The sequence below is a fragment of the Leguminivora glycinivorella genome, chromosome 17 (assembly GCF_023078275.1).
Source record: "Leguminivora glycinivorella isolate SPB_JAAS2020 chromosome 17, LegGlyc_1.1, whole genome shotgun sequence".
In the NCBI taxonomy this organism is placed as follows: domain Eukaryota; kingdom Metazoa; phylum Arthropoda; class Insecta; order Lepidoptera; family Tortricidae; genus Leguminivora; species Leguminivora glycinivorella.
The window spans coordinates 19,688,224-19,711,466 of NC_062987.1; the positions used below are offsets into that span (position 1 = coordinate 19,688,224).

General features: G+C 38.0%; 1 protein-coding gene across 6 annotated transcripts in view; it reads left to right on the forward strand.

Annotated features, from left to right (window-relative positions):
• LOC125235312 (disheveled-associated activator of morphogenesis 1-A) overlaps nt 1–23,243 on the forward strand; it is a 224,622-nt gene that overhangs the window by 154,612 nt on the left and 46,767 nt on the right. For 5 of the 6 annotated variants that reach the window (XM_048141841.1, XM_048141843.1, XM_048141838.1 and 2 more), the window contains 2 exons: nt 571–723; nt 17,859–17,987. In XM_048141841.1, the coding sequence (XP_047997798.1) occupies nt 676–723; nt 17,859–17,987 (177 nt within the window). In that variant the 5' untranslated portion in view covers nt 571–675. Of the gene's footprint in view, nt 1–570; nt 724–13,164; nt 13,300–17,858; nt 17,988–23,243 lie in introns of those variants that run through there. The other variant, XM_048141840.1, reaches the window with a different exon arrangement.

Sequence of the window (23,243 nt, forward strand, 5' to 3'; positions counted from 1 at the left end):
TTTACCAATTGCTTGCTATTGAGTGTCGTAAAGAAGGTTGTAGAAATTGGAATGAGAGAATTAAGTACAATCTCTGCAATGTTCTTATTTTAATAAAAAATAATCTCGAAGTATTCGGATTTATGTAGGTACTATCAGCTGCAAAAGTGCATGGCGAATTTATCAATGAATTCATTCATAATTTCTCCACGCAGTTTTGCAGCTCATTGTACCTCTAATCCAACCCCTCGATTCAAGTCGAAATCATCATATACCTGCCCTTATCCCAATCCTTTCGGGTCGGCGCAGCATGTCTTTCTCTTTCATAGCTCTTTATCGCCCGTCATTTCATCATCCACTTGTTTCCGTTTCATATCATCTTTCACACAGTCCATCCACCTTTTCCTCTGTCAATCCAACCCCTCGAAATCTTCTTTTTCTTCTTCAACCTAGCGTTTTCCGTTTTCCTGCCCAATCAGCTCCACTTCGTCCGGTCTTCGGCATTTTTAGGTGTGAGATTGTTCTCTTCCCCCCCTCGAAATGTTCACCAGAAATTTTGCACAAACTAATTTTATTTTCTTTTGTCTCCAGGGCCTGCCGTCGTGGTCGCGCGGGCTGGAGGCGGCGGAGGCAGCCCGCGCGCGCCTCGTGCGCTGGGCGTGCGGCGAGGCCCCCGAGGAGGCCCCGCGCAAGAAGATGCCCCACGCGCTGCGGAAGCGGTGGCCTCTGTGCCCGTGTCTACAGGTGAGTACTCACTACTGGTCTACCTTGTGTGGGATCTGTTCCAACAGGTGTGGGGCTTTGTGTGATGTGCCCGTGTCTGCAGGTTAGTACTGACTCTACCTTGTGTGGGGTCTGTTCCAGCAGGTGTGGGGCTTTGTGTGATGAGGTCCCCGAGGAGGCCCCTCGCAAGAAGATGCCGCACGCGCTGCGCAAGCGGTGGCTATTGTGCCCGTGTCTGTAGGTTAGTGTTGACTACTGGTTTACAGGTGTGAGGGCTGTGTGTGATGAGGTCCCTAAAGTGGCCCTTCGACAGATGACATAATACGAAGATCCCGATCATATCGATAAATATAAATACATAGTTAAAATATAGCCTGTCCTAGTTTGTAAACTTGTTGCTTCGTTATAAGATTGCTCGCTTTTGTTTTCCTTATTTATTTTATACCACGTCGGTGGCAAACAGGCATACGGCCCGTCTGATCGAAAGGACCCGCCTGCAACTCAAGGGATGTCTCATGCGCTTACACAGACAAACATTTATAAATAAATAAATATTTATAAATTAATATTTTATATAAAAGTAGAGTTGTTTAAAACTACTATTGAAATCTTCCGTAAAACTTGCGTAAATGTTCTAGGAATAAGAGAACCGGTTTTGGATCCTTCATTATCGTCTGTCGCTTGCTTTAATATCAAACACCGCGGTTCATTATTTGTTATCTGAATATTTATAGTTTTGGCCTTTAAACCGACATTTTCCGCTCAGGGTGCGTAAGCCAAATGCACGAAGCCTCACGATAATATCTGTTTCGTAGTTATCTATCTCTATCGCTCTTGCGTGTTGGCGCGACAGAGCCAGACTGCGTTTCTCTCGGCATCTGGCGTCGACGACTGCCATGATCTTTGCCAGGCAGGCCGTTTACCAATGTCTTTAATTGGTTCTATTCTTTGCCTTGTTTAACCTGATTATGCAGAACTGTCTAATTTATCATATCATTTGTGTTATCGTTTGGTAACTTGAATACATATTTAAAGCCACAAACGGGTAAATTCGAACTCACTGATATCAGTATAATATTTCAATTATAATTTATAATATGCGCCGCGCCGTGTAACCCCGAGTGTAGCTTAGGCGCGCGCCGCGTCGCTTGGGGCGCGTCTTACGTCTTTCCTATACAAAATGTACTGAGGAGACGTTTTTTTAAATTAGGCAGCGTTCCCACTTAAGCGTCGCGTGCCTCGGGGCGCACAACGGACGTCTCCGCCACGCCGCCTGAATGTAATTCCAAAAAACGTCTCCTCAGTACATTTTGTATAGTCTAGAAGGGTACGGTTTCTCAAGACGTCGCCAAAACATAAGGTGGCGTGGCGGTGGCGTGGCGCGCGCATGGGTCCCCTGATGTTGCTTATGGGCGGCGATGACTGCTTCCCATCAGGCGGCTCGTTTGCTGCTTACGAGTATACCATAAAAAAGCGATGAAACACTAAAGTGAAATGCCTTTATGATTATGGAAATGATCAGCGTTTCGTTACATTATCTCTAAGTTGTAATATTTGCTTTGGTCCCCCAGTTATCATTCTAATGTCAGTGTACGCCCAAATCTAGGCGTAGCCTATTTGGTATGCATAGTACAAACAAACATGGTGTTTACACTATCGCACGTATGCCTATCCAACTATCCATACTAAACTCTCCAAATGGAATCTCAAGCGATTCATTGTTATTCATGAAGAGGTGCCTAATCGTTTCATTTCCTGACTGCATTTGCTTATCGAAATGTTTAAAGATAACTAATAATTTGCTGTCACTTCTTTAGATAAACTGTCTGTTTATAGACAAGTTTTATCTAAAGAAAGAGTGCCTTTTGTGGTACAAAATCTTAAATAATAACTTCCATGCAATCATATTTTCAATACAAACTCTTTTCCTCCTTGTTGATTTTTATGGAATACTTTTGTTAGACAATTTCATGTAAACGACGGGGTGCTATAAATTTCACGTGTCTGTCTGTCTGTGTATGTGTCTGTCTGTGGCATAGTAGCTTTCTAACGGATGAACCGATTTAGATTTCCTTTTGTGTTTTTTGTTTTGAAAGGTGAATTAGTCGGGAGTGTTCTTAACCATGTTTGATGAAATTACACTATGTCGGGAATTTTTTCAAAATTTTAATTTTGAAATCATAAATCACAACCCCTTCTCTGGATATTGTTGAAATATTCAATTATTTTGAGAGCTCGTAATTTATTTTACAATAAAAAAATAAGCAGTAAGACGGGGCCTACCTACCTGTTGCGTCGAATTCAGATTGTGTAGAATTGTGAATAGGAAGAATCGCTACTGTACACAATAGCGCATGAGGTCAAAAACTATTGTGTGCAATTCAGAGTGTGCAAATTTGCTAACAGGAAGAATCGCCACTCTTCACAAGTGATAACCAGAGATCGTTATCAGCGTGCTGTATTGGTGGCAGAGTATGGTTGACAAAAAACAAATACACAAGTATTTAAAACACTACATATACTTAACAAATTATGAAATATATACATATTTATAGTTACTTAGCCAAATTACATTGAATAAATAACTAAAATTTGTTCAACATATTTGGCTGTTAGTCGTTCACGTCGATTAGAAAAAATCCATTTTAAATAACTAAATGACCTTTCTACGTTGACAGAAGTTACAAGAAGGTTGTTATAAAATCTAGGTATTGTGTCATATCCATACTGCGAATGAAGATACTGGGATTATTCGTGCACTTTATTACACTCCTCCGTGCTCGTCTTACTTCGTGCACTACTTTTGACTTGAACTACTTGAATAACAATTCTAGATAATTAGTCGTATCTAGAGTGCATTTGATTATTTGGATTTAAATAATATAATTACACTTCGCGTAATGTATTTTTATGGCATACATAATTAATGTCATTTGACGTTTCAAAAATATAGGTGTAATCCTAAGAAGGGAAGTATTTATTTTGTAGTTATGAACAAAGTGAATATTTAAATGTATTTGTTTTTTTTTGCCAACCGTACCACTTGCCACGAAAAGTGCACCCTGATAACGATCTTTAGTGATAACTGTGCACAATAGCGAATGAGGTGAAATGCTAATTGCGTAGTATGCAGATTGTCCAGAATTGCGAATAGGAAGAAGTGACATTGGCAAGAGCGTCGCATAATCCCTGAGGACTATGTCTGAGTTGTCTCCTTCCGTCTTAAAGCCCCATTTAGATGGTACGAGTTTCTCGCCCGTTTTGGTCGAGAAACTCGTATGACATTATCGTATGCGATAATCGCCTGGCGATTATCGTACGAAAACGTTTACATTCGTGCGAGAAATAAAAACTCGTATACGAGTATCGTATGCGATACTCACCAGGCGATTATCGCCAGGCGAAATAGTTTAGACGGAGAGTTGAATTTTCGGGCGATATTTCCATAATGTTTCTCGACTCGTCTAAACCGGTTCTCGTATGACATTTCTTCTCGAACGTACGATTATCGCACGAATCGGAGCGAACCGATTTTCATGCGAGTTTTGCCTGTCAACTTGTGTTCTTAGTTGCTAATTAATTAATTATAAACACATATATTATATGCTTTTTTATAATATTGGATATAATTTAATTTGGATTTATTTGAATTTCAGTTTAATAGTACCCAATAATATTAAAACACTATGAATTATTTATGACGGTCTAAATAATAATTATATAATAGGGAAAATAATGAATTCGACCGTAGCGTTACCTAGCTAATAAAATCTTGGTTGCGATACTTGCGATTAGGTTTAAAGGATATAATTGGACATAAAATATAGATAAGATTTATTTTAAATGATAGCTCTACCCCAATGCCAATAAACATTAACTCTATAATGTTGATAATGATAACCCTAATTTAATTTTGGTTTTAGCAGTCACTGAGAGTTAGCTATAAATATAAAAATACCATGATTTACATGATTTCTGTTTCTAGGTAAAGAGAATTCATTTCGACTGAGTAGCGCATAAACTCGTATACGATTCTCGCATACGTGTTTTGTTTACACGGAGACATACAAACATCAAAGGCGAGGCGATTATCGCCTCCTCCCGTGCGATATCGTACGCATAGTTTACATGATACGATATTTTTTCTCGTACTTCGATAATCGTACGTTCGAGGCGAGAAACTCGTACCATCGAAATGGGGCTTAAGTCTTTACTCATCCATAAAATTATAGCCAAGACATAGGCCTACAAAAGCACAGTTAAGAATAATGTTTTGCGTAGGCGTCGCTATTCGCTATTGCATTTGTGTCACAGCAAGTTAATTTACTCTTCGGTTCAAGTCAATCGATCTTTTAAATCGGCCAAGTAGATTTAACTACATACTTCTTATAACGGGTATTATGTTTTGTCGCATGTCATACCTGTTATTTGTGTCAATTGGCTATTAGTGAGTGTTAGAGGTATTTTTTTTAGTGAGTTTGGTGATTCATCAGTTATACTATGACGTTGAGAACTGGTCTGGCCTACTGCTGTTTGCGAAGTCAACGATCCTGTGTTCCAAATGTTCCAATCCCATGGGCATTTATTCATGTGATTTTGTTCCTGAGTCAAGGTTGTTTTGTATTAATAATTTTCTAAATAAATATGTTTACCGCCATATCGTACCCAAGCACAGTATAAGTATGGCCACTCCCGCTCCCCGCTGAAAGTGTCGCCCACCCCCTCTCGGTTACCTCACAGTTACCGCCTGTCAAAAACGCGAACAGTCGACACAGTATAAACCAGTAATAACTCTTCTTACAAACTTCACGCCGCGCGGTGTGTCCCCCTCCCTCCCCTCGCATGCAGCGAAAACATGCGAAACTGGTAATTATTGGGCTGGACAGTCGGGGCCGCGTTTGCGCGCTGTTTTGTTGTGTGTGTGAAAATGACGTCAGTGCCGAGGTCATTTCGTTATTGTAGTGTTTATGGATGTATGGAGAACAGTTCCAACAGTTCTAAAAATCCGGATATAACATTCTTCACAATTCCTAGACTTCCAGAAAAGTAAGTGGTTTTTTATACTTATATTTTTGCAGCGTTAGGTAAAAGTGAGATATAGTGATGCATTAAAATCAATAAGGATTTACCTGTAACGACATTAATTACTTTGCAACCAAATACTTGTTTTTTATTTAGGTAGATGATGCGATCTATCTTATCTCGAAATTTTGGTACCTACTTAAATATTGTGGAACCATCTATTCAGACATTTTATGTAAATACTATTTCGTCAGTATATAAGAAAAAAACACGTACCTACTTGAATGGTACGTAGTAGAAAGAGCGTTTTTGTTTTAAATAATATCTAAGTATAACATATAAATTACCACATACGTGATGTGAAAAGCCTTCCCTGTGAATATCTCATTTTGCTCGGGATCGTTACACAATCTAGTATTGCGCTATGAAACTAATATATGAATAATATTTTTTTGTGTATTCAATATTGACTGGTGTGGTATTGTTATACTAATACTTACAGTTACCTAATAGTACCTAATATTAATAACAACAACTTACTTTGTACGAAGTTGATTGATTAACTTTATAGTAATTTTGTTCAACCCTGCGTCACCCTGCGTGACCTTGCGCAGTAGAGACCGCCCGCATCTACCTGCCGGAGATTAACTACTGAATATTCCTTATACTGTGCAGTCGACGTGTCATATGTCACTCATACAAGCATGGTACGCGTTCACCTACACGAGCTTAGACTGTGTGCTAGGAACGCGCCTTTTTCATATATTTGATCGCCAGTGTCCGAGGCGTGACCCAAGTTATATTATGCTTAGTTTGTGACTCGATCTTTATTAGGTTTCCCCACAATATTTTATCTATCGTCGTCAGACATTATTAATCTGTCTACGATTCGTTTGTTCTGTGCCGTGTTGTGTTCAATGTTCAGGGTCAGTTGAGCTAAAACGTCTGTACCTATAGGTTAACTCAAAATCTTTGAATCTATAATGTATACATTAAACACAATTCTATAGAATGCAAAGTGTAAGCGGCATCAGAGTTACCCTAAAACTTGACGTAGTACTTTATTTGCTAACGCTATCAAGTAATGTATACGAAACTATCAAAAACTCATAATAGGGCTCTGGAACAGATTCACAGGTAAACACGTGCCTCAAAATGAAATGACACGCGACATAGAACGTGACTATAGGGTTACAAGCAAGAGTCTAAGTACCTACTTGAGCCCACCGATCCAGAACGTATCGGTATCACATAGCGGATTGCTATCCGTTTACGATATCGAGTTGCTTCGGCGCAAGATGCATAACACTTTCACTGAGCCTACGAAGTGCAAGGTCTGAAGGTCTATGGTATTTTATACCTTTAAAAAGTTAGAAACTCTCTCAGTTTCTATCTCTGTCATTATTACTGATGCTGGAGAATTTATAAAGAACATTATATACCTACCTAATCTACCTATTGCCATTTCACTTAACTTTCGTTCTCAAAACTTGATGTTAGTGAGGCTAGCTTTCATCTCTGAGCTAACCTTTAGTTGAACCTTAGTCTAGCATTAATAGCGGGTGTGCTTTCGCTCGTTTTAGTTTATTCTTTGTAAATTGCATATACTTGTGAACTTTTAGATCGTCTATAAAAAAAATTAAAACGATAGGTTCAATTCATAACATAACATAACATATCACGCCTGTATCCCATGAAGGGGTAGGCAGAGCACATGAAACTACTCAAGTTTCAGTGCCACTCTTGGCAAATAAGGGGTTGAAAGAAAACGAAACTGTGACATTGCAGTGACAGGTTGCCAGCCTCTCGCCTACGCCACAATTTAACCCATATCCCACAGTCGACTTCTACGACACCCACGGGAAGAAAGGGGGTGGTGAAATTCTTAACCCGTCACCACACGGGGGTTCAATTCAATGCATAAAAATCGTATTTTTGACATTAAATTAGGGTCTATAACGAAGAGTACAATCGTTAATGGTCGCTGGCGAACGATTGACAATTGTGTGTGTTGTGACAATACGGAATAAAATAGCGATAAAAAGAAATAACTACGGTACGCTACGGAGTGCCAAATGTCCATTCTGCGTTGAGAAAAAAAAAACATCGAAATATCGGTCACCTCGTATATTTTTATGAAACTCCAAATCGGCCATTAAAGATAAACATACATATTTATTTCATCTTTAGTCATTACATTCCAGTTCTCAAGTTCGAGAACACCTTACACTGAAACAGGTCTCGTATTCTGTGCACCGTCGGTCGCAACCACCCGGTTGTTTATTGCTGCGTTATGACAGTCGCTGCTGCTTTGAATTATGTGATAATTAAACGATTTATGGCACCATGTTTGAATAACTTGATATCAGGGTTGGCTCTTTCCTGGTTTTTAATGTGGTCGAATCTGATCTCCTCGACATCCATAATTTAAGACTGAATGATGATGCTTGCTGACCAAATGTTGACTAAGACATTGTTAAAATCTAAGCGGTACACCCCCTAATTTGACGTTTTGGTAACGATCAAACTTAATTAAAAGGACCTTAGGATTTTTTAAGCAATGATACGGGAATTGGACAAGTCAGTTCAGTGTCCATTTGACGGTTATGTCCAATTTTATCTAAAAACCAAGGATCGTTTTGCAATCTCACGACCAGTAACTGCTCGAAAAACTTTTCACCTCCTGAGTCCCGGAAGCATTTGTTCTGTTTTTGAATTTGGAACCCTTTGTTACTCAGACGAGGTTCAAAATAAATTTTGGAATATGTACAAAATGTTGTACACGAGGATTGAGGAGTTAAAATGGACCTACAGAATGTAAAGTATTGTCTTTACTGTTTCGATTTTGCTCGTGGGGTTTGCATCGAATCATAGGTACTATTCGGTATTGCAGTGAGCAAATAAGTATTTTAAAACTAGGTAAAAGAACGGTAAAGAAAAACAAAACGTAGCTCCCATTTCGGTGACACTGAGCGATTGTCAAACTCCAAACCTCGCTTTCCACCCATACATCATTATAGCATTAATTAAGGCATTCAGCCCACAATGCAACAGGTCCATTCGAACTCGCACTGATATCTCACGTATTTTGTATGGAGATACGTCTACCAGCCATACTACTAATGATGCGATACTATACATACATACTTCAAAAATTGACACCCCAATTTTTGGATACCTATAGGATATTTATACATAAATAAAGGTGCAGAAATATAAGCGCGCTTCTAGTAGGCTTCAGAGCGATTCGACGATATCCAAAAAATTCGTTAATTAATGTTTCCATTTTTCAACACAAAAACGATGTGCTTGTCTGTGGCATTGTTGCTCCCGAAGTTCGGGACCCGAACGGATGAACCGATTTAAATTTAGTTTTTTTGAAAGCAGATTTTGTCTGCAAGAGTGTTCTTAGCCATGCCATATTTTGATGGGCGTCGGTCCATTAAGTCGGGGTTTTTTTTTTAATTTAATTCGTCTTTCGTAATAACCTGCATATTATATAGGAAGTGCGGCGCTCGGCGTGGACGAATCGTATGATTGCTAATATGATTCAAATATCATTCTAACGTCACTGTACATTCATTCGAATCGCCTCGCATCTCTAGGGCCGGCCCTGCAGAAACCTGTTCAATTGGAAAGCGGTGATGTCAGAAACGCGCGGAGATGTTCAACCGGCCACGTTGGAAAGCGGTGATTGTCGGTAGGCAAGATGGATAAGAAATACTTTAACGCGCGGAAAGAAAGAAAGAGAAAGAAAGATGGATAAGAAAGATACTAGGAATACCAACAGACTTGTTGTACCTAAACAACAAAGAACTGCTTTGCTGAATTCTATGTGTGTCACGTGAGTGCATGAAATTGAGCCCTCTGTAGGCAAGATGGGGTAAGAAATACTGAGGTGAGAGAAACGCTCGCAAAGAAAGAAAGAAAGAGAAAGAAAGATAGTTAGATGGGTTAGAACATTATAGGTAAGATGAAGTAAGAAACATTGAGGCGAGAGCACATGCAAGAGTTGTACGGAATACTGATAACATATCCCTCGCAAAATAATGCAGATTGTCAAACAACTAAGTTGCGATGGAGTCAAAACCACATGAACTGCATAACACAAAGTCACCGACAAAGAAGGCTATGACTATTCTGGTCGGAAGAAAAGGTTGTCTATTTATACACGGTGAAATAAAAGAACAGTTCAAACTTTGCATGGTGACTTTTGAGGTCATAATAAACAACTTTTATTATGGGACCAATGCTGAAATAGCACAAAAAATTTTGGCTACTTCTAACATTACGACTGTCATGATGGCGCTCAATTCTATGGAACAGAAAATTTTTTTTGTGATGTCAGCATTGGTCCCATACTTACTTACTTACTTACTTTGTTGGCGCGACGACCCAAAGTGAGTCTTGGCCTCCAACACAAGAGCACGCCACTTTACGCGGTCCAGAGCGACCTCTCGCCAGCCCTCGTTAACGCCGAGTTCACGGAGATCTGCTTCCACTCTATCTGCCCAACGATATTTAGGATGGCCAGCGGGACGGCGTCCAGTTGGACAACCCAGATAGGCTCTCTTGACTGCCCGATCCTCACCCATCCTTATAAGATGGCCAAGCCAGCGGAGACGATGTGCCTTGGTCTCACCTAATATATTCGGTTCGGCTATAAGATGTTCAATTTCGGCATTTTTTCGGATTCTCCAACTGCCATCGTCTCTTTTCACGGGTCCCAGATTGGTCCCATAATAAAAGTTGTTAATTATGACCTGAAAAGTCACCATGCAATGTTTTGAACAGTCCCTTTAAGTATTTCACCCCGTATTTTACACTGACCTGAGAATAGACCCGACCCATGGCGTTTACAAATACCCACTAACTACCGCCTCCATTCGTACGTCAATCAATCTGAACACAATCGCGATCTTACATTTTCGCGCCAACTATTTACTTTAACCTTTAGTTTTGACAGGAACAAACAATTTAACTGATTTAAGCATTCATTAGAGAATTTGAAAGTGATTTAAGAAAGCTGGACAATGTAGTATCAAGCTTTAATGATACTCTGGTCTGTCAATTTTATTATACGTTTGTCAATTTTTAAACGAAATATGCAGACTATGATCAAGAAAAATAACAATATGTCAATGAGACTGAAAAACGAAAATAAATGCGGTTTTTGAGGGCTTACTGCTTCACAGTTCAAAGCGCTGGTGGCCTAGCGGTAAGAGCGTGCGACTTACGATCCGGAGGTCGTGGGTTCGAACCCCGCCTCGTACCAATGAGTTTTTCGAAACTTATGTGCGAAATGTCATTTGATATTTGCCAGTCGCTTTTCGGTGAAGGAAAACATCGTGTGGAAACCGGACTAATTCCAATAAGACCTAGTTACCCTTCGGGTTGGAAGGTCAGGTGGCAGTCGCTTTCGTAAAAACTAGCGCCTACGCCAAATCTTGGGATTAGTTGTCAAAGCGGACCCCAGGCTCGCCGGGATAACGCAAGGAGGATGATGACTGCTTCACAGTTCACAGATTAATTGGATCAAGATTTGACCTTTCCTTATTTCTGGAATTTCACCCCTTTCAAATCAATATGTGTGAGAAAACGGGACGACCTACGCAGTTGCTACTTTTGAATTTTTACTCTTTTTGGTCAGACTGTATTTTGAAAATCTTTCTGAAGTTTAGATTTGTGTTCAAATCAGTGACAGCGAGATCAGAAATGGAACGCTTTTATAAAATAAGACTATAATAAAATAAAAGTACTGCAATGTAATGTTGTATATCAGCGTGGGAGTTAAACCGTCAAAGATATTACTTTAGACATTTTGTCATCATTCTTAGAACTGCCAACTTAAAATCTCGATATTGCAAAAGCCGTATCGTACCATCAGTTGACCTGGCTGATACAAAATTATAAAATAGAGCCCCTGACCCTACCAAAGATCAATGAGGCTTATTATAGTAGATACGAAAACGTTGCGTTTAAATTTACGCAATTCTGCCCCAATACGGATTCTATTATAAAAAGGTCAGATCATTTTTAATATTTTAAAGTCAAAACATTTTGATTGACGAAGCGGATAACGCTGATTGGTTCCTTTTGTTGGTAACCATTTAGGTCAAAGTCACGTTGCACTTATCGAAGTCATTAACTAGTTTAGACGTAAAAAGTCGTAAGACACGTGCTTTTCTTCATAGCACATGACGTTATAGTTCTATGTTGATAGATTAAAGGAGCAGAAGTGTTGCTTCGAATGCTTGCTAGAATAGGCAACTAGATAGCTTCAGAACCAGTATAGTGAGAACTTTAGTCTAAATTAGGCGAACTGGCCAATATCAGAAGTCAAGTCAGAATCAAAACCTTATTAAAATCTTTTGAAGTGACTCCAAAGGATTCGTATTAAAACAATAGTAGATTACATGTCATTGTCGACCGGGAGCCGGTATTAAATGGCCAAGGTGTGTATACTATTTTTCCGGCCTGAGGACAGAAAAATCATTCATCGTCAAAGTTAAAGCATAAAAAGAAGGATGTCAGTTCCGTCCATACAAAGATAGTTTTTCAAAACAATGCGTTTTTTACTAGTTAAGGAATTATTGAGTCTTCCCGTTAAGAAAAGACTTAAAAGAAACACATTAAGGTTCGACTAAGGAATTCTAAATAACTTGTTGCCTGAAGATAAGAACTACAAAAATTCAAAACTTCCTTACCCTTGCACAAGACCAATTTACACTGGACAACCCGCACTCGCTGAACCAACGATAACACATTCAAGCTATCCAGCAGACAAAGAATTCCTAAAGGGCTATTCAAGTCGCGACGGGCATCGTAATTAGACGTCAATTAATGTATCATCGAGACAATATATCGAGCGGAAATCGTGCGCCTACGCAGGACTGTTCGACTTTGGTTAAGAGTTCAGTGCGAAATGGCTGTGATACTGATGGATTTGGAAGTGGGTGTGGCTTGAGATGTGGAACTAAATTATAGCAATTGAGGAAGTATACAAATCATAATACACATCGAGAAGCTTCTTCAAAATGTGATGTAAGGATTAAGGTTGATGAAAACTCTAATATCGATAATTTAAAGAAACTAGTGCGACTACCATCATCAAAAGTGTGAAACCTAAAATTTGGCGTAGAATCTTAACACGTCTGGTACTCGTACCAATGGTGACTCGCTTGATCTCAGTTCCCAAGACACGAAGTTTCTGGAAGGTTCAAAATGTGAACGCTCATTTGACTTTCAACTCCGAATAGATATCTCAAGAAACGTCCATGTCCATTTTACATCTATTTCAAATACCATTTCAAGCAAAATCTTGCTTGTCAAACCAACTCGTCATATCACGACCCGACATTGAATAGCATCGAATTCTCGTTGTCAAATTGATTGAGAGTATTGAGACATAATACCGGCGCCAGTTCATTGTGCAGTGATCGTTCGCATATCGCATGCCGTGCGTGTGTGTTGTAGGGAAGTGTGGACATATTGGTGATCATGAGTTGCATTGACACGAAGAAGCATTCCAGGGGGTTTTTTACGCTGAAAAGAAAGCTTAGCCTCGCTTTGCATGTAAGTTTTGATACTAGTATTACTTTAACAGGAAACGTTACTGTTAATATCAGCATATTACATGAATCTAAACCGAAAAAAAAAACAGAACACGTCTCTAAAGGACACAAGGCTTCTAATTGTTTTGGGGAGATTCCAATTTCCTTGTATATAAGGTCCTAATTTATTAGTTGCAGATATTTTAACACATGATACTTTACATTAAAATAATTAACTTTAAATATAAATTAAGAAATCTTTTCATGTAACTTTTTTGATTTCATTTTCCTAACAAAAAAATTAATTATAATTTCGTCTAAAAAAAAATCATCATGTGCATTATCACATGTCACAATAACACTGTCTGTCATGTCAACAATTGTTTGTTGTAAATGTCGTAAAGGTTCGGCGGGAAAACTGCACATGTCATTGAAGTGGCCAGTTACAGTTAAGTGGTACGTAAAAGAGGTACTAGAATCTGTTCAATGAGTTTTCATTTAATAATCACATAAACAGGGTGTTTTTACGTAGCAAATTTGTTTTTCCGTTTTCTCCAAAAAAACGTCGTAAAAGCTATAATGTTTCACGGTTTAATATACTCCAGAGACCGAGTACTATCAGCTGTAAAAATATCTGCATCTAATAAATTAGGACCTTATATAGTGAGTTGCAAAATTAAATTATGAATGAATTCATTGATTTAATCTGCCATGAACTTTTGCTTACTGTACCTAAATTAAACCGTGTTGTTGCAGTTTTCAGAGTACAAACCCTAGACCATTCGTTTTGACCACTTACTGACCACACGGCAATGGACCAATTGTCACCTTACACAAAAAACTAAGTGGTCTAACAGTCTTCTTTATAGTCGGTTTCAAAAATGCTATGGTAAATTTCCTTAACAACCAAACTCAAAAGAACTTTCCAAGAACTGTATGCACGTTTGAAGCGGCCTCTTTTGATGTTAAACATGTTTGATCAGAGGACCGTTTCCAAGGATGCAGTTGTTATACTTATAGCTTTCAAGTTGTTTAGTTAGCGTCGCAAATTTACTGCAAACTGGCCTTATGAGCGTAAATAATTTAGCGGCAGACGTCGGTGAAATCATCGACGAATATAAGCTTCACTTTTCGAAAGGGCTATCGCTTTCGGGTTCCAGTTTGTTAAGTTTTGTTGCAAGATTTTTGCAATTTAACTTTCTTTTACTAATTCCTAACTTCACTAGGTCGCGGTCGGGGGTTTTTTCAAAATTTTTATTTTATGGTTAGGTTATTCTTTCGATTCCTCCTACCTAATTGTAATTTTAGAATTTTCTAGCTGGCCCTTCACTTGCCTTACTGTCCCTCTGGATTTAGGGATTTTGTAGCTTAGAGCAGAATCACAACAATAATAATACTTGCTTTCGCCCACGGCTTTGCTTACAATTACTTAAAATTACGGAATGCACCATTCAAACTTCCGAACCAGAAAGAGGTGAGGTGTCTTTCTAATCAGAAAGAGACAAAAAGTAGCCTATGTCACTCTCCAAGTCTCCATCCTTTCAACTATCTCCTCTTAAAAATCACGTCCATTCGTCGCTCCGTTTTGCCGTGAAAGACGGACACACAAACACATACCTACACTTTCCTATTTATATATATTACGTATGGATATAAAATTGAATTTGAAATAATAGGTAAAGTAGGTACTAAGATTGCGTTTAATTATGAAATACTGTATAGAGTGTATAGAATTGAAGACAGGTGGATGTTGTGCAATGCAATGCTCAAATAGATAAGTGTTCAAACAAAATTTCCGTTGTTTCTTTACTTTGTATTATTTTATTAGAGCATCTAGTTCATAGTCCTGTTTTATTTATTTACCAGATTAATTATATATGCAGTTTGCTCTTTCCCGCAGATTGTTCTCATTATTTTCATAGGATTAGTATTTGATTCTACATTGACTAATGTATTTGTGAATAAATTGTTCATTGTTTTGCCTTCAATGTGTGGCATTTCTGACAGGTTACATGGCAAAAAGTATTAAAAAAGTCGTTAAACATCATTTTCATCTATTTAAGTACAAGTAAGGCTTCGCTCGCATTAGAAAGAGACAAAAAGTAGCCTATGTCACTCTCCATCCCTTCAACTATCTCCACTTAAAAAATCACGTCAATTCGTCGCTTCGTTTTGCCGTGAAAGACGGACAAAAACAGACACACACACTTTCCCATTTATAATATTAGTATGAATAACGATGCGTTAATCAGGGTTCTTGAAATACTACCATTTACCACTTGTCCAACCTGATAATAGTTAGTTATCGTATTTAAGCATAGAGTGTCAACCCTAACTACTATTAACAGTTTCGCGAGACGCACGCGACAATTCAAGGAACTGCGTCCAGGCGCCGCAAAAGGGTTTGCAATTGGAGCCTGACTCATAACCCGTTAAGATCTTATATTTCATGATAATCATTGTTGCAGACGATCTCAACAGAGCATGCTCGTATAGTCACGTTCTTTTTTCATGCTTCTCTTGATGACTCAAAGCTTACATAGTTGTTTAGGGAGCACTTTAAGCGTGTACATTTTAAGTTATTATTTGAAGTGGTCAAGTTTACTAGACTTACGAATCGTTTCTTGGAACTGGCATAGTACAGTCGCGGGCAATGACATCACAAAAAAATACCGCAAAAATATCTGACACAATCATATTCTTCTGAGCAATAAGTGATGTTTTAGTGTTATACATTTTGGTTCTAAGACATTGGTGACATTGCGAAAATACATTCCTTGACAATGAACATTTAACCATTTTGACCTAATGTGCGTTCGTCGTTCAATTGGACTTTGTAGCAATGACTAGCGACTATAAACTTGTCGGTCCAGCAATATTTGACAAGCTGTCAGATACTTTTATTCATTTCAATGTGAAATATGAAGACGATACAGGAGGGGTCAATTCTCCATACAAAAACGCTCTCGACTATGTCCTCCCTGGTTTTTGAAGATAGAGCAATGATTTTTTCAACACAGATTATTATTATTTTTATCTGTGTCGGACCGTTTTGATTTTTTTGATATTCTTATATTTAAAGACGCTACATTTCCAAAAACGACCTTGTTGATTATGGCGTAGAAAAAGGTGTGGTATTCAAAATTGGTAACAATAAGCCAAAAAACTAAACGGTCCGACACAGATTATTTTATTGTTATTCAGATTCTCAAATTTCGTTACGATTGATTAAGTTTTGAAGGAGGAAACAGTCGAGAGCAGAACCTCGATTTTTAAGATTTTTTCGCAATATTTTTAAACTGAGTTTTTCTGAATGGACAATTTTTTTTCGAATAATCTAGTTAATAACACTAGTATATTTAACTAAAGTTCCCAAATTGAAAGGGGGGCTACTTTCCATTTTAGCAGTATGATAAAGTTCACCAGTACCTGTATTCATGCATTATTTGTCCGGATATTACCGTCGACGGATATTAGGACTTGATCGACATCATCAGTGTCACCAAAAACTAGAATATTCCATCGGATATGTTTGCCTCTGTCAGTACATAGTTGCCACTTTTTCTCTCGGTTTACTGACACCAAGTGTCACATTGTAATTAATTACCATTTACGGTAATTCGAGTACTTCGACTCGGATTGCGACAGCCATTATTTCTTTTTCTTTCCGTCCACCTTGTTTCCTTATTAGCCGTTCGCCGTTTAAGGAACCATCTTGCTCTTCCTTATACTTTTTTACAATTTAAATTCGAATTCTTAAATATAATATAGCATTGATGAACTGTATGTCCTTTAAGATAAAGCTTAAGTAAGATGATATTAAAAGCGGTATATCATTTCGTGGACAAATCGGTCTGTCTGCAGATTTATCTCTTCATCTCTGTGTTGCGCGAATTTAAAATGGTCGTAAATTTGAATGATAATGGCGGAATGTTGCGAAATTGCGTAAAGGAGGTATTTTCGATGCTTGAAGAAAGTGCTCACTTGTTATGTGTTATTTGGTTTTTATTGATTCGATATTTTGGTATTAGGTAATACTGTGGTTTTATTTGCAATTTTACACAAGAGATTTGACGTTATCATGAAGAGTACTTAGGCCAAAGGATTTTTTTTGTTAATATTGTAATTTGTCATTTCCCCTTTCTATTATATTATTATAAGGGTTAGATCTACTACATTGATGGTATTGCTGCAGTTACAGGGCATGACTTCATCAAAAATATGAACTTGTGGATACCTTAATATCATTTGTCATCTGCCAACTGTCATATAAACAAAACATCCTAGGGCGCTGTAGCATACAGCACCTAGCAAATATCTCGCAAATCCCCTATAAGGCCTGATTTAGACGCGAGCTCGCATTCGATTTTAGTTACATTGCGGGCTGTTTAAGTTACATATAACTTTGCACAACCGTCAATACCGCAATGTAATAAAACTCGTATGCGAGTTCTCGTACCGTCTAAACGGGTCCTAATATCATTCGGAGTCTGTATATATTCTCTCTCTGAGTAGCGGGCCTTTATGATGATCTATGTCTTAGATTTATCCATATTAAAACAAATTTATCTTTGTTTACAGAATGACGAACCTCCAGAGATCACGTACTGCGTGGTGGGCGGCACGGGAGGGCTGGCGCTGCAGGCTGTCACTCCCACCCACCCCATGCCGCCGCAGGATGAGCTGGACGCCAAGTTCGCGGAGCTGGTGGTGAGTCATTCATTCAATCATTCATTCATTCACAGTCTCCAGAGATCACACGCGACGTGGTGTGCGGCACGGGCGGCCAGGATGAGCTGAACGCGAAGTTCGCGGAGCTGGTGAATGGTGGTGAGTCATTCATTCAATCATTCGCCGCGACAAGCTGCTATGCATAGACGCCGCGCTGCTGATCGATCATTCATCATCATTCAGTTTAAAGATTCGTTGAGGTTGTAAGGGAACACTGGATAATGCTGGCTAAATGTTACCAAGAAAGATACTATATTTGGTGCGGTCGTTGTGGCGGTCTTAGAATAAAGTGGAAGCTTAGAATCAGCTGTTCAGGATGCACATTTAATGAGAGAAAGATACAATAACTTCTACAACGCCCAATAGCTTATTGGTACCAAGTGTCAAATCGTTGGGTTGTCATGGAAACACACTTGTAATACAAGGCTTGTACCTTTCGAGAAACGGACCACTGCTCGTTGAATGATTACGACAGTATTTCTTCAAAAGTAATTAAACACTACGACACTATAAAACGCTTTCGTAATACAAACATGCTGACCCATCAAATCAAAATAACCTCATCAATTCGCAATTAAAAACCCCGAAGGCGCACGCGCAGCCTTCCTTTCTAATCCAATCATGAGTCTTTTGAAGGGCTTTAATTAAGTCTAATCTGTTTGTAATAACACATCAGCTGCTCATCAGTCATTGTTGGCATTTTCGCACCTTGTGTTATGTTAATCATGTTTAGTTCTCATAATAGTGTTATGTGATGCCGCATTCCTACTTTTTCCGTCATTCATATATTACTATTATTTCTGACATTGGTATTTTATTTTTATCATCACTTCCTAGGTGGAAAGTTAGGACAAGACTATAATTTTATTTTATCTAATTCTTTTAGACACTACGTGATCATCGTTTATTGAAAAAAAAAACAAGACTATTCATTTGTATCTCGTCTTCTTTATGGCCTTATACTTTTTTTTTTTTTTTTTTTAATTTATTGAAAACAAAGATTACAGTTATACAGTTTCTAGTTTTTTCGCCAAACTTACGTTTAACGGCGAAATATATTTTCAAAGTATTTTTATATTAAAAGCTTCTAGTGTTAATAGATAATAATATCTCCGCTTTTCATTAAAATATCGAAGTATTTTTTGCTTCCTCCATTAAAATTACCACAATATTGGTTTCCAATTCCCTAAAATCAATATACCTACTGTGTTTTTTGGCTTACAAGATTTATAACTCAATAAGAGCTGGTTAAATGAAACTGTCAAAATTTGTGTTAGTTTATTTTCAACCGTCTAAAATTCGTCACATTCTATCAAGTATTTGGTTCGTATTTTTGTCTACTGCGAGCATAAAATAAATGTCATTTTCAATAGAAGTAGAGAAGCAGAAACACTTGAAATTTACTTTGCTTGCTGAAAAGGATAGCTTAGCTCAAAATATGAATTATCTCGAAGAATAATGTTGTCCAAAGAAATGGCGCAGGCCTTGAACATTGGTGCCATTTTGACAGATGTGCGGAAGGCACGCCTTAAGGCGCCTGGAGTCGCCACTTTCACGCAGTGGCACATCATTGGATAGGGTTGCCTCTCAGGGAATAGATGAACATCTCAGTATTCGCTAGGTGCACGACTGGTCTTCTCTATGTAGGTTCTAGGACTCGCTCTGTATGATTTCTTTTGGTGTCAAATTAGTTCCTACATCCGCTGCTAGCATTAATGATTAACAAATCCATAAAATTACGTGTATTTGAGTCAATCAGCCGCATTCCGTCACTGGCGTTGTTCGGTTCAAAGAATTTTATTTTCTCATAAGAATATTTACAATTCACTTTCATGAAGTTAATAGTACCTACCTTTGGTTGGTCATAGTCAAGTTTTGTGAAATCGTTGACACAAGGACAACTTCCATTTATGTTTGCACGGATAATACAAAGTTCTTAAAATTTTTAGATATCACAAATAAGCGGGTATCACACTCGTTTCTTCCCAGAACGCGTAAATGCACATAATAAACATAGAATACATAGATGGCAACACTTTGTAAGTGCAGTAATTGACCTTCACTTTGTCTCTTCTATGATATCTACAATTTTTTGACTACTAAGTATTTATTCCTTCCAGTAGCAACCCTGCGCGCGCATCAGATAGCAGCGCGCACAGGAGCGATACCCGTCGTAGGTGGCGTTTAATTTGATTTACCGCCGCGCAAATTATACCAGCCCTTATCTTATTAATGGCGCACTGCCAGTTGCACGTAGTGCCCAGTTTATAATACCCACAGTATAGTATGTCATTACAAAGTAACTAGTCTCAGCTAGCCTATTATTCGATTGGAAAAATTGCATTTTTTTTTCAATGTGTAGTTGTACAAGCCTGTGTAATTTGTAATGTTTGTTCGACGTTGTGGGTATCGTAATTTGATTTACCGCCGCGCAAATTATACCAGCCCTAACAGCCCTTATCTTATTATTGGCGGAGTACAAGCTCTGCGAGATGCACGCAGTGCCCAGTTTATGATAGCCAGAGTATATAGCTTGACATTACTTAAGTATCTAGTCTGGTTAGCCAATTTGTCAGGAGCAAAAATGATGATTGACACAGTGTGCATATTTTTTTCTAATTTTTATAAGCCTACATTTAACTTGCAATGTTTGTTTGTTTGTAATGTTTGTTCGAGGTGTTGAGGCAAATCAAAATCATAGTGGGACTTATATCAATAACGTCCACCGTACTTATATCGTAACGTCTGCAATGCACGCCCAGTTTATGATACCGACAGTATATAGTATAGTATGTAATTACTTAAGTATTAGCCAATAATAAATTGAAATAGATATCATACACGAAAGAAAAAACGGCAAGGCCCACTGGCCGCCTGCGGGCGGGCGTGTGGTCTAGTAAAGACGTTAGCCGCGTAAGCAGCCAGCCAATTGGGCTAGCCAATATTTCAATAGGAAAATTTGCACCATTTTTTCTTAAATGTGTATCTTGTAATGTCAGTAATTTGTTGTTTCGTATGTAGGTAATTTTATTTACTGCTCTGCAAATTATAGCGGGCCATAGCTTATTAATGGTGTTGGCTAGTTGCGTGCAGTGTCAGTTTATGATATCCATAGTATAAATACTATATATCATGTCTTACAATGTAGGTAACTTCTAACTAACGCGGAGCGTAAGCGAAAATACTGGTGATGGATAAAAAAACCCGAATGAAAGGATGACACTAGTAGGTATTTACATTTGCCCAAATTGTATATCTACATACAATCACGCCTGTATCCCATAAAGGGGTAGGCAGACCACATGAAACTACTAAAGTTTTAGTGCCAATCTTGGCAAATAAGGGGTTGAAAGTAAACGAAAAAATATGTACAATCATGTAAATGATGTACATCTTCAGTTAAAGTTACATAAACTGCTTTATTTATGTCCATGTCTGAGCTGGTTTCACAATAATTTAGTTGGAAGATTAATTTAAACAACTTTTACTTTCATTGCCGTGTTTCTTCAGAAAACGAACGTCTTATACCACTATTTTTTACAACTTGATAATTGTACTTTTCTTTAAACAACTAACGGAAAATAAATTAAGCTGTCTCTAGAATCTTGTCATTACAAACTACCTATTAACAACGTATTTATAACATCGAAAGTGATAACCTGACTACCAACTTGATTTCTTGAACTGAATCAGACTAGAAGTCGATCAAACATTTGCGGGTCACCTTAGATCAAAGACCTATATAACTTCATATAGACAGATAAAGTCTAAGAAAAAAACGTACCCCAAAACCATACAGAAAAAGGTACGGTGAGCTAGATGGCGATACACCTTTGGGGTACGCTCGGCTAGATGGCGCTAATATTAATATTTGACATTTTAAGACATATCAAGCTAAGAATATGGCCCCAATTGTCAAAACTGAGGTTCAAAAGTTTTAAGCCTGTGTCGAGAGATGGCAGTCTCTGCACTGTGATTACACATTTTACTTTGACAGTAACTCTCTTTAATACTCGATCCTCTTTGCCTTAGATGAATCTTATATCGCCATATCTCGTAAATCAGGAGCTGATATACATTTCACCACATTAAGATATAAACAACGTCCCGTGAAATTTTATGGTCGCGCAAAATGGTTAATTAATATCAGTCTTGTGATAAATTATCAATAAAAAAACACGCGGATGTAAGTTACATTTCGCAATTACCTCTAAAAACCGGTAGTCGTAAACTTAAAAAAAAACGTGTCACGCTCAGTACTGGCTATAGGGTTCCGTAGCGGATGTAAGTTCACATTTCAGGTTCCGTTTCAATAAGAATACTTTTATTACGCGGGCGAAGCCGCGGGTAAAAGCTAGTTATCAATAAAAAAACACGCGGATGTAAGTTACATTTCGCAATTACGTCGTAAACTTAAAAAAAACGTGTCACGCTCAGTGTAGGGTTCCGTAGTTTCCTGTATTTTTTTCAAAAACTGTTCATCCTATCAAGTTCAAAATCATTATCCAAGAAAGTCTTTATAAAGTTCTACTTTTATGATTTTTTTCTTATTTTTTAAACTTATGGTTCAAAAGTTAGAAGGGGGCATTTTTTTTACTTTTTACGGAGCGATTATTTCCGAAAATATTAACAATATCAAAAAATGATTTACGTAAACCCCCATTCATTTTTAAATACCTATCGAACAATATATCACACGTTAGGGTTGAAATAAAAAAAAACTCACCCCTCTTTACGTATAGGGGGCGAGTAACCTAATAAAACATTTTTTCCACTTTTTATTTTACCACTTTGTCGCGGTGATTGATATTGGTACCAAATTTCAGCTTTCTAGTGCTAACGGTCACTGAGATTATCCGCGGACGGACGGACGGACGGACAGACATGGCGAAACTATAAGGTTTCCTAGTTGATTACGGAACCCTAAAAACCTTAATCATTTTATTCCTCAGCTTTTACCGATTCCTACTATTATCTATGTGGGGATCCTGAGATAAACTTGATAATTTCAGTGTTTCATGGAATAATTTTGACTCGTTATTGTTGTTAAGTAGTCAGATAGTATGTTACTCGAGGAAGGATCTCAAATGACTTGCATTGCAGATAAGACTCAGTAAAAGATTTTGTGAACATTTTGAATCTTCTAAATCTATGCCTTTAGTCTACGAAGTATACGAGTAGATACAGCTTGGCATCGACCGATATAGGTACGTCTTCTTTATCCTGCCCTTATTC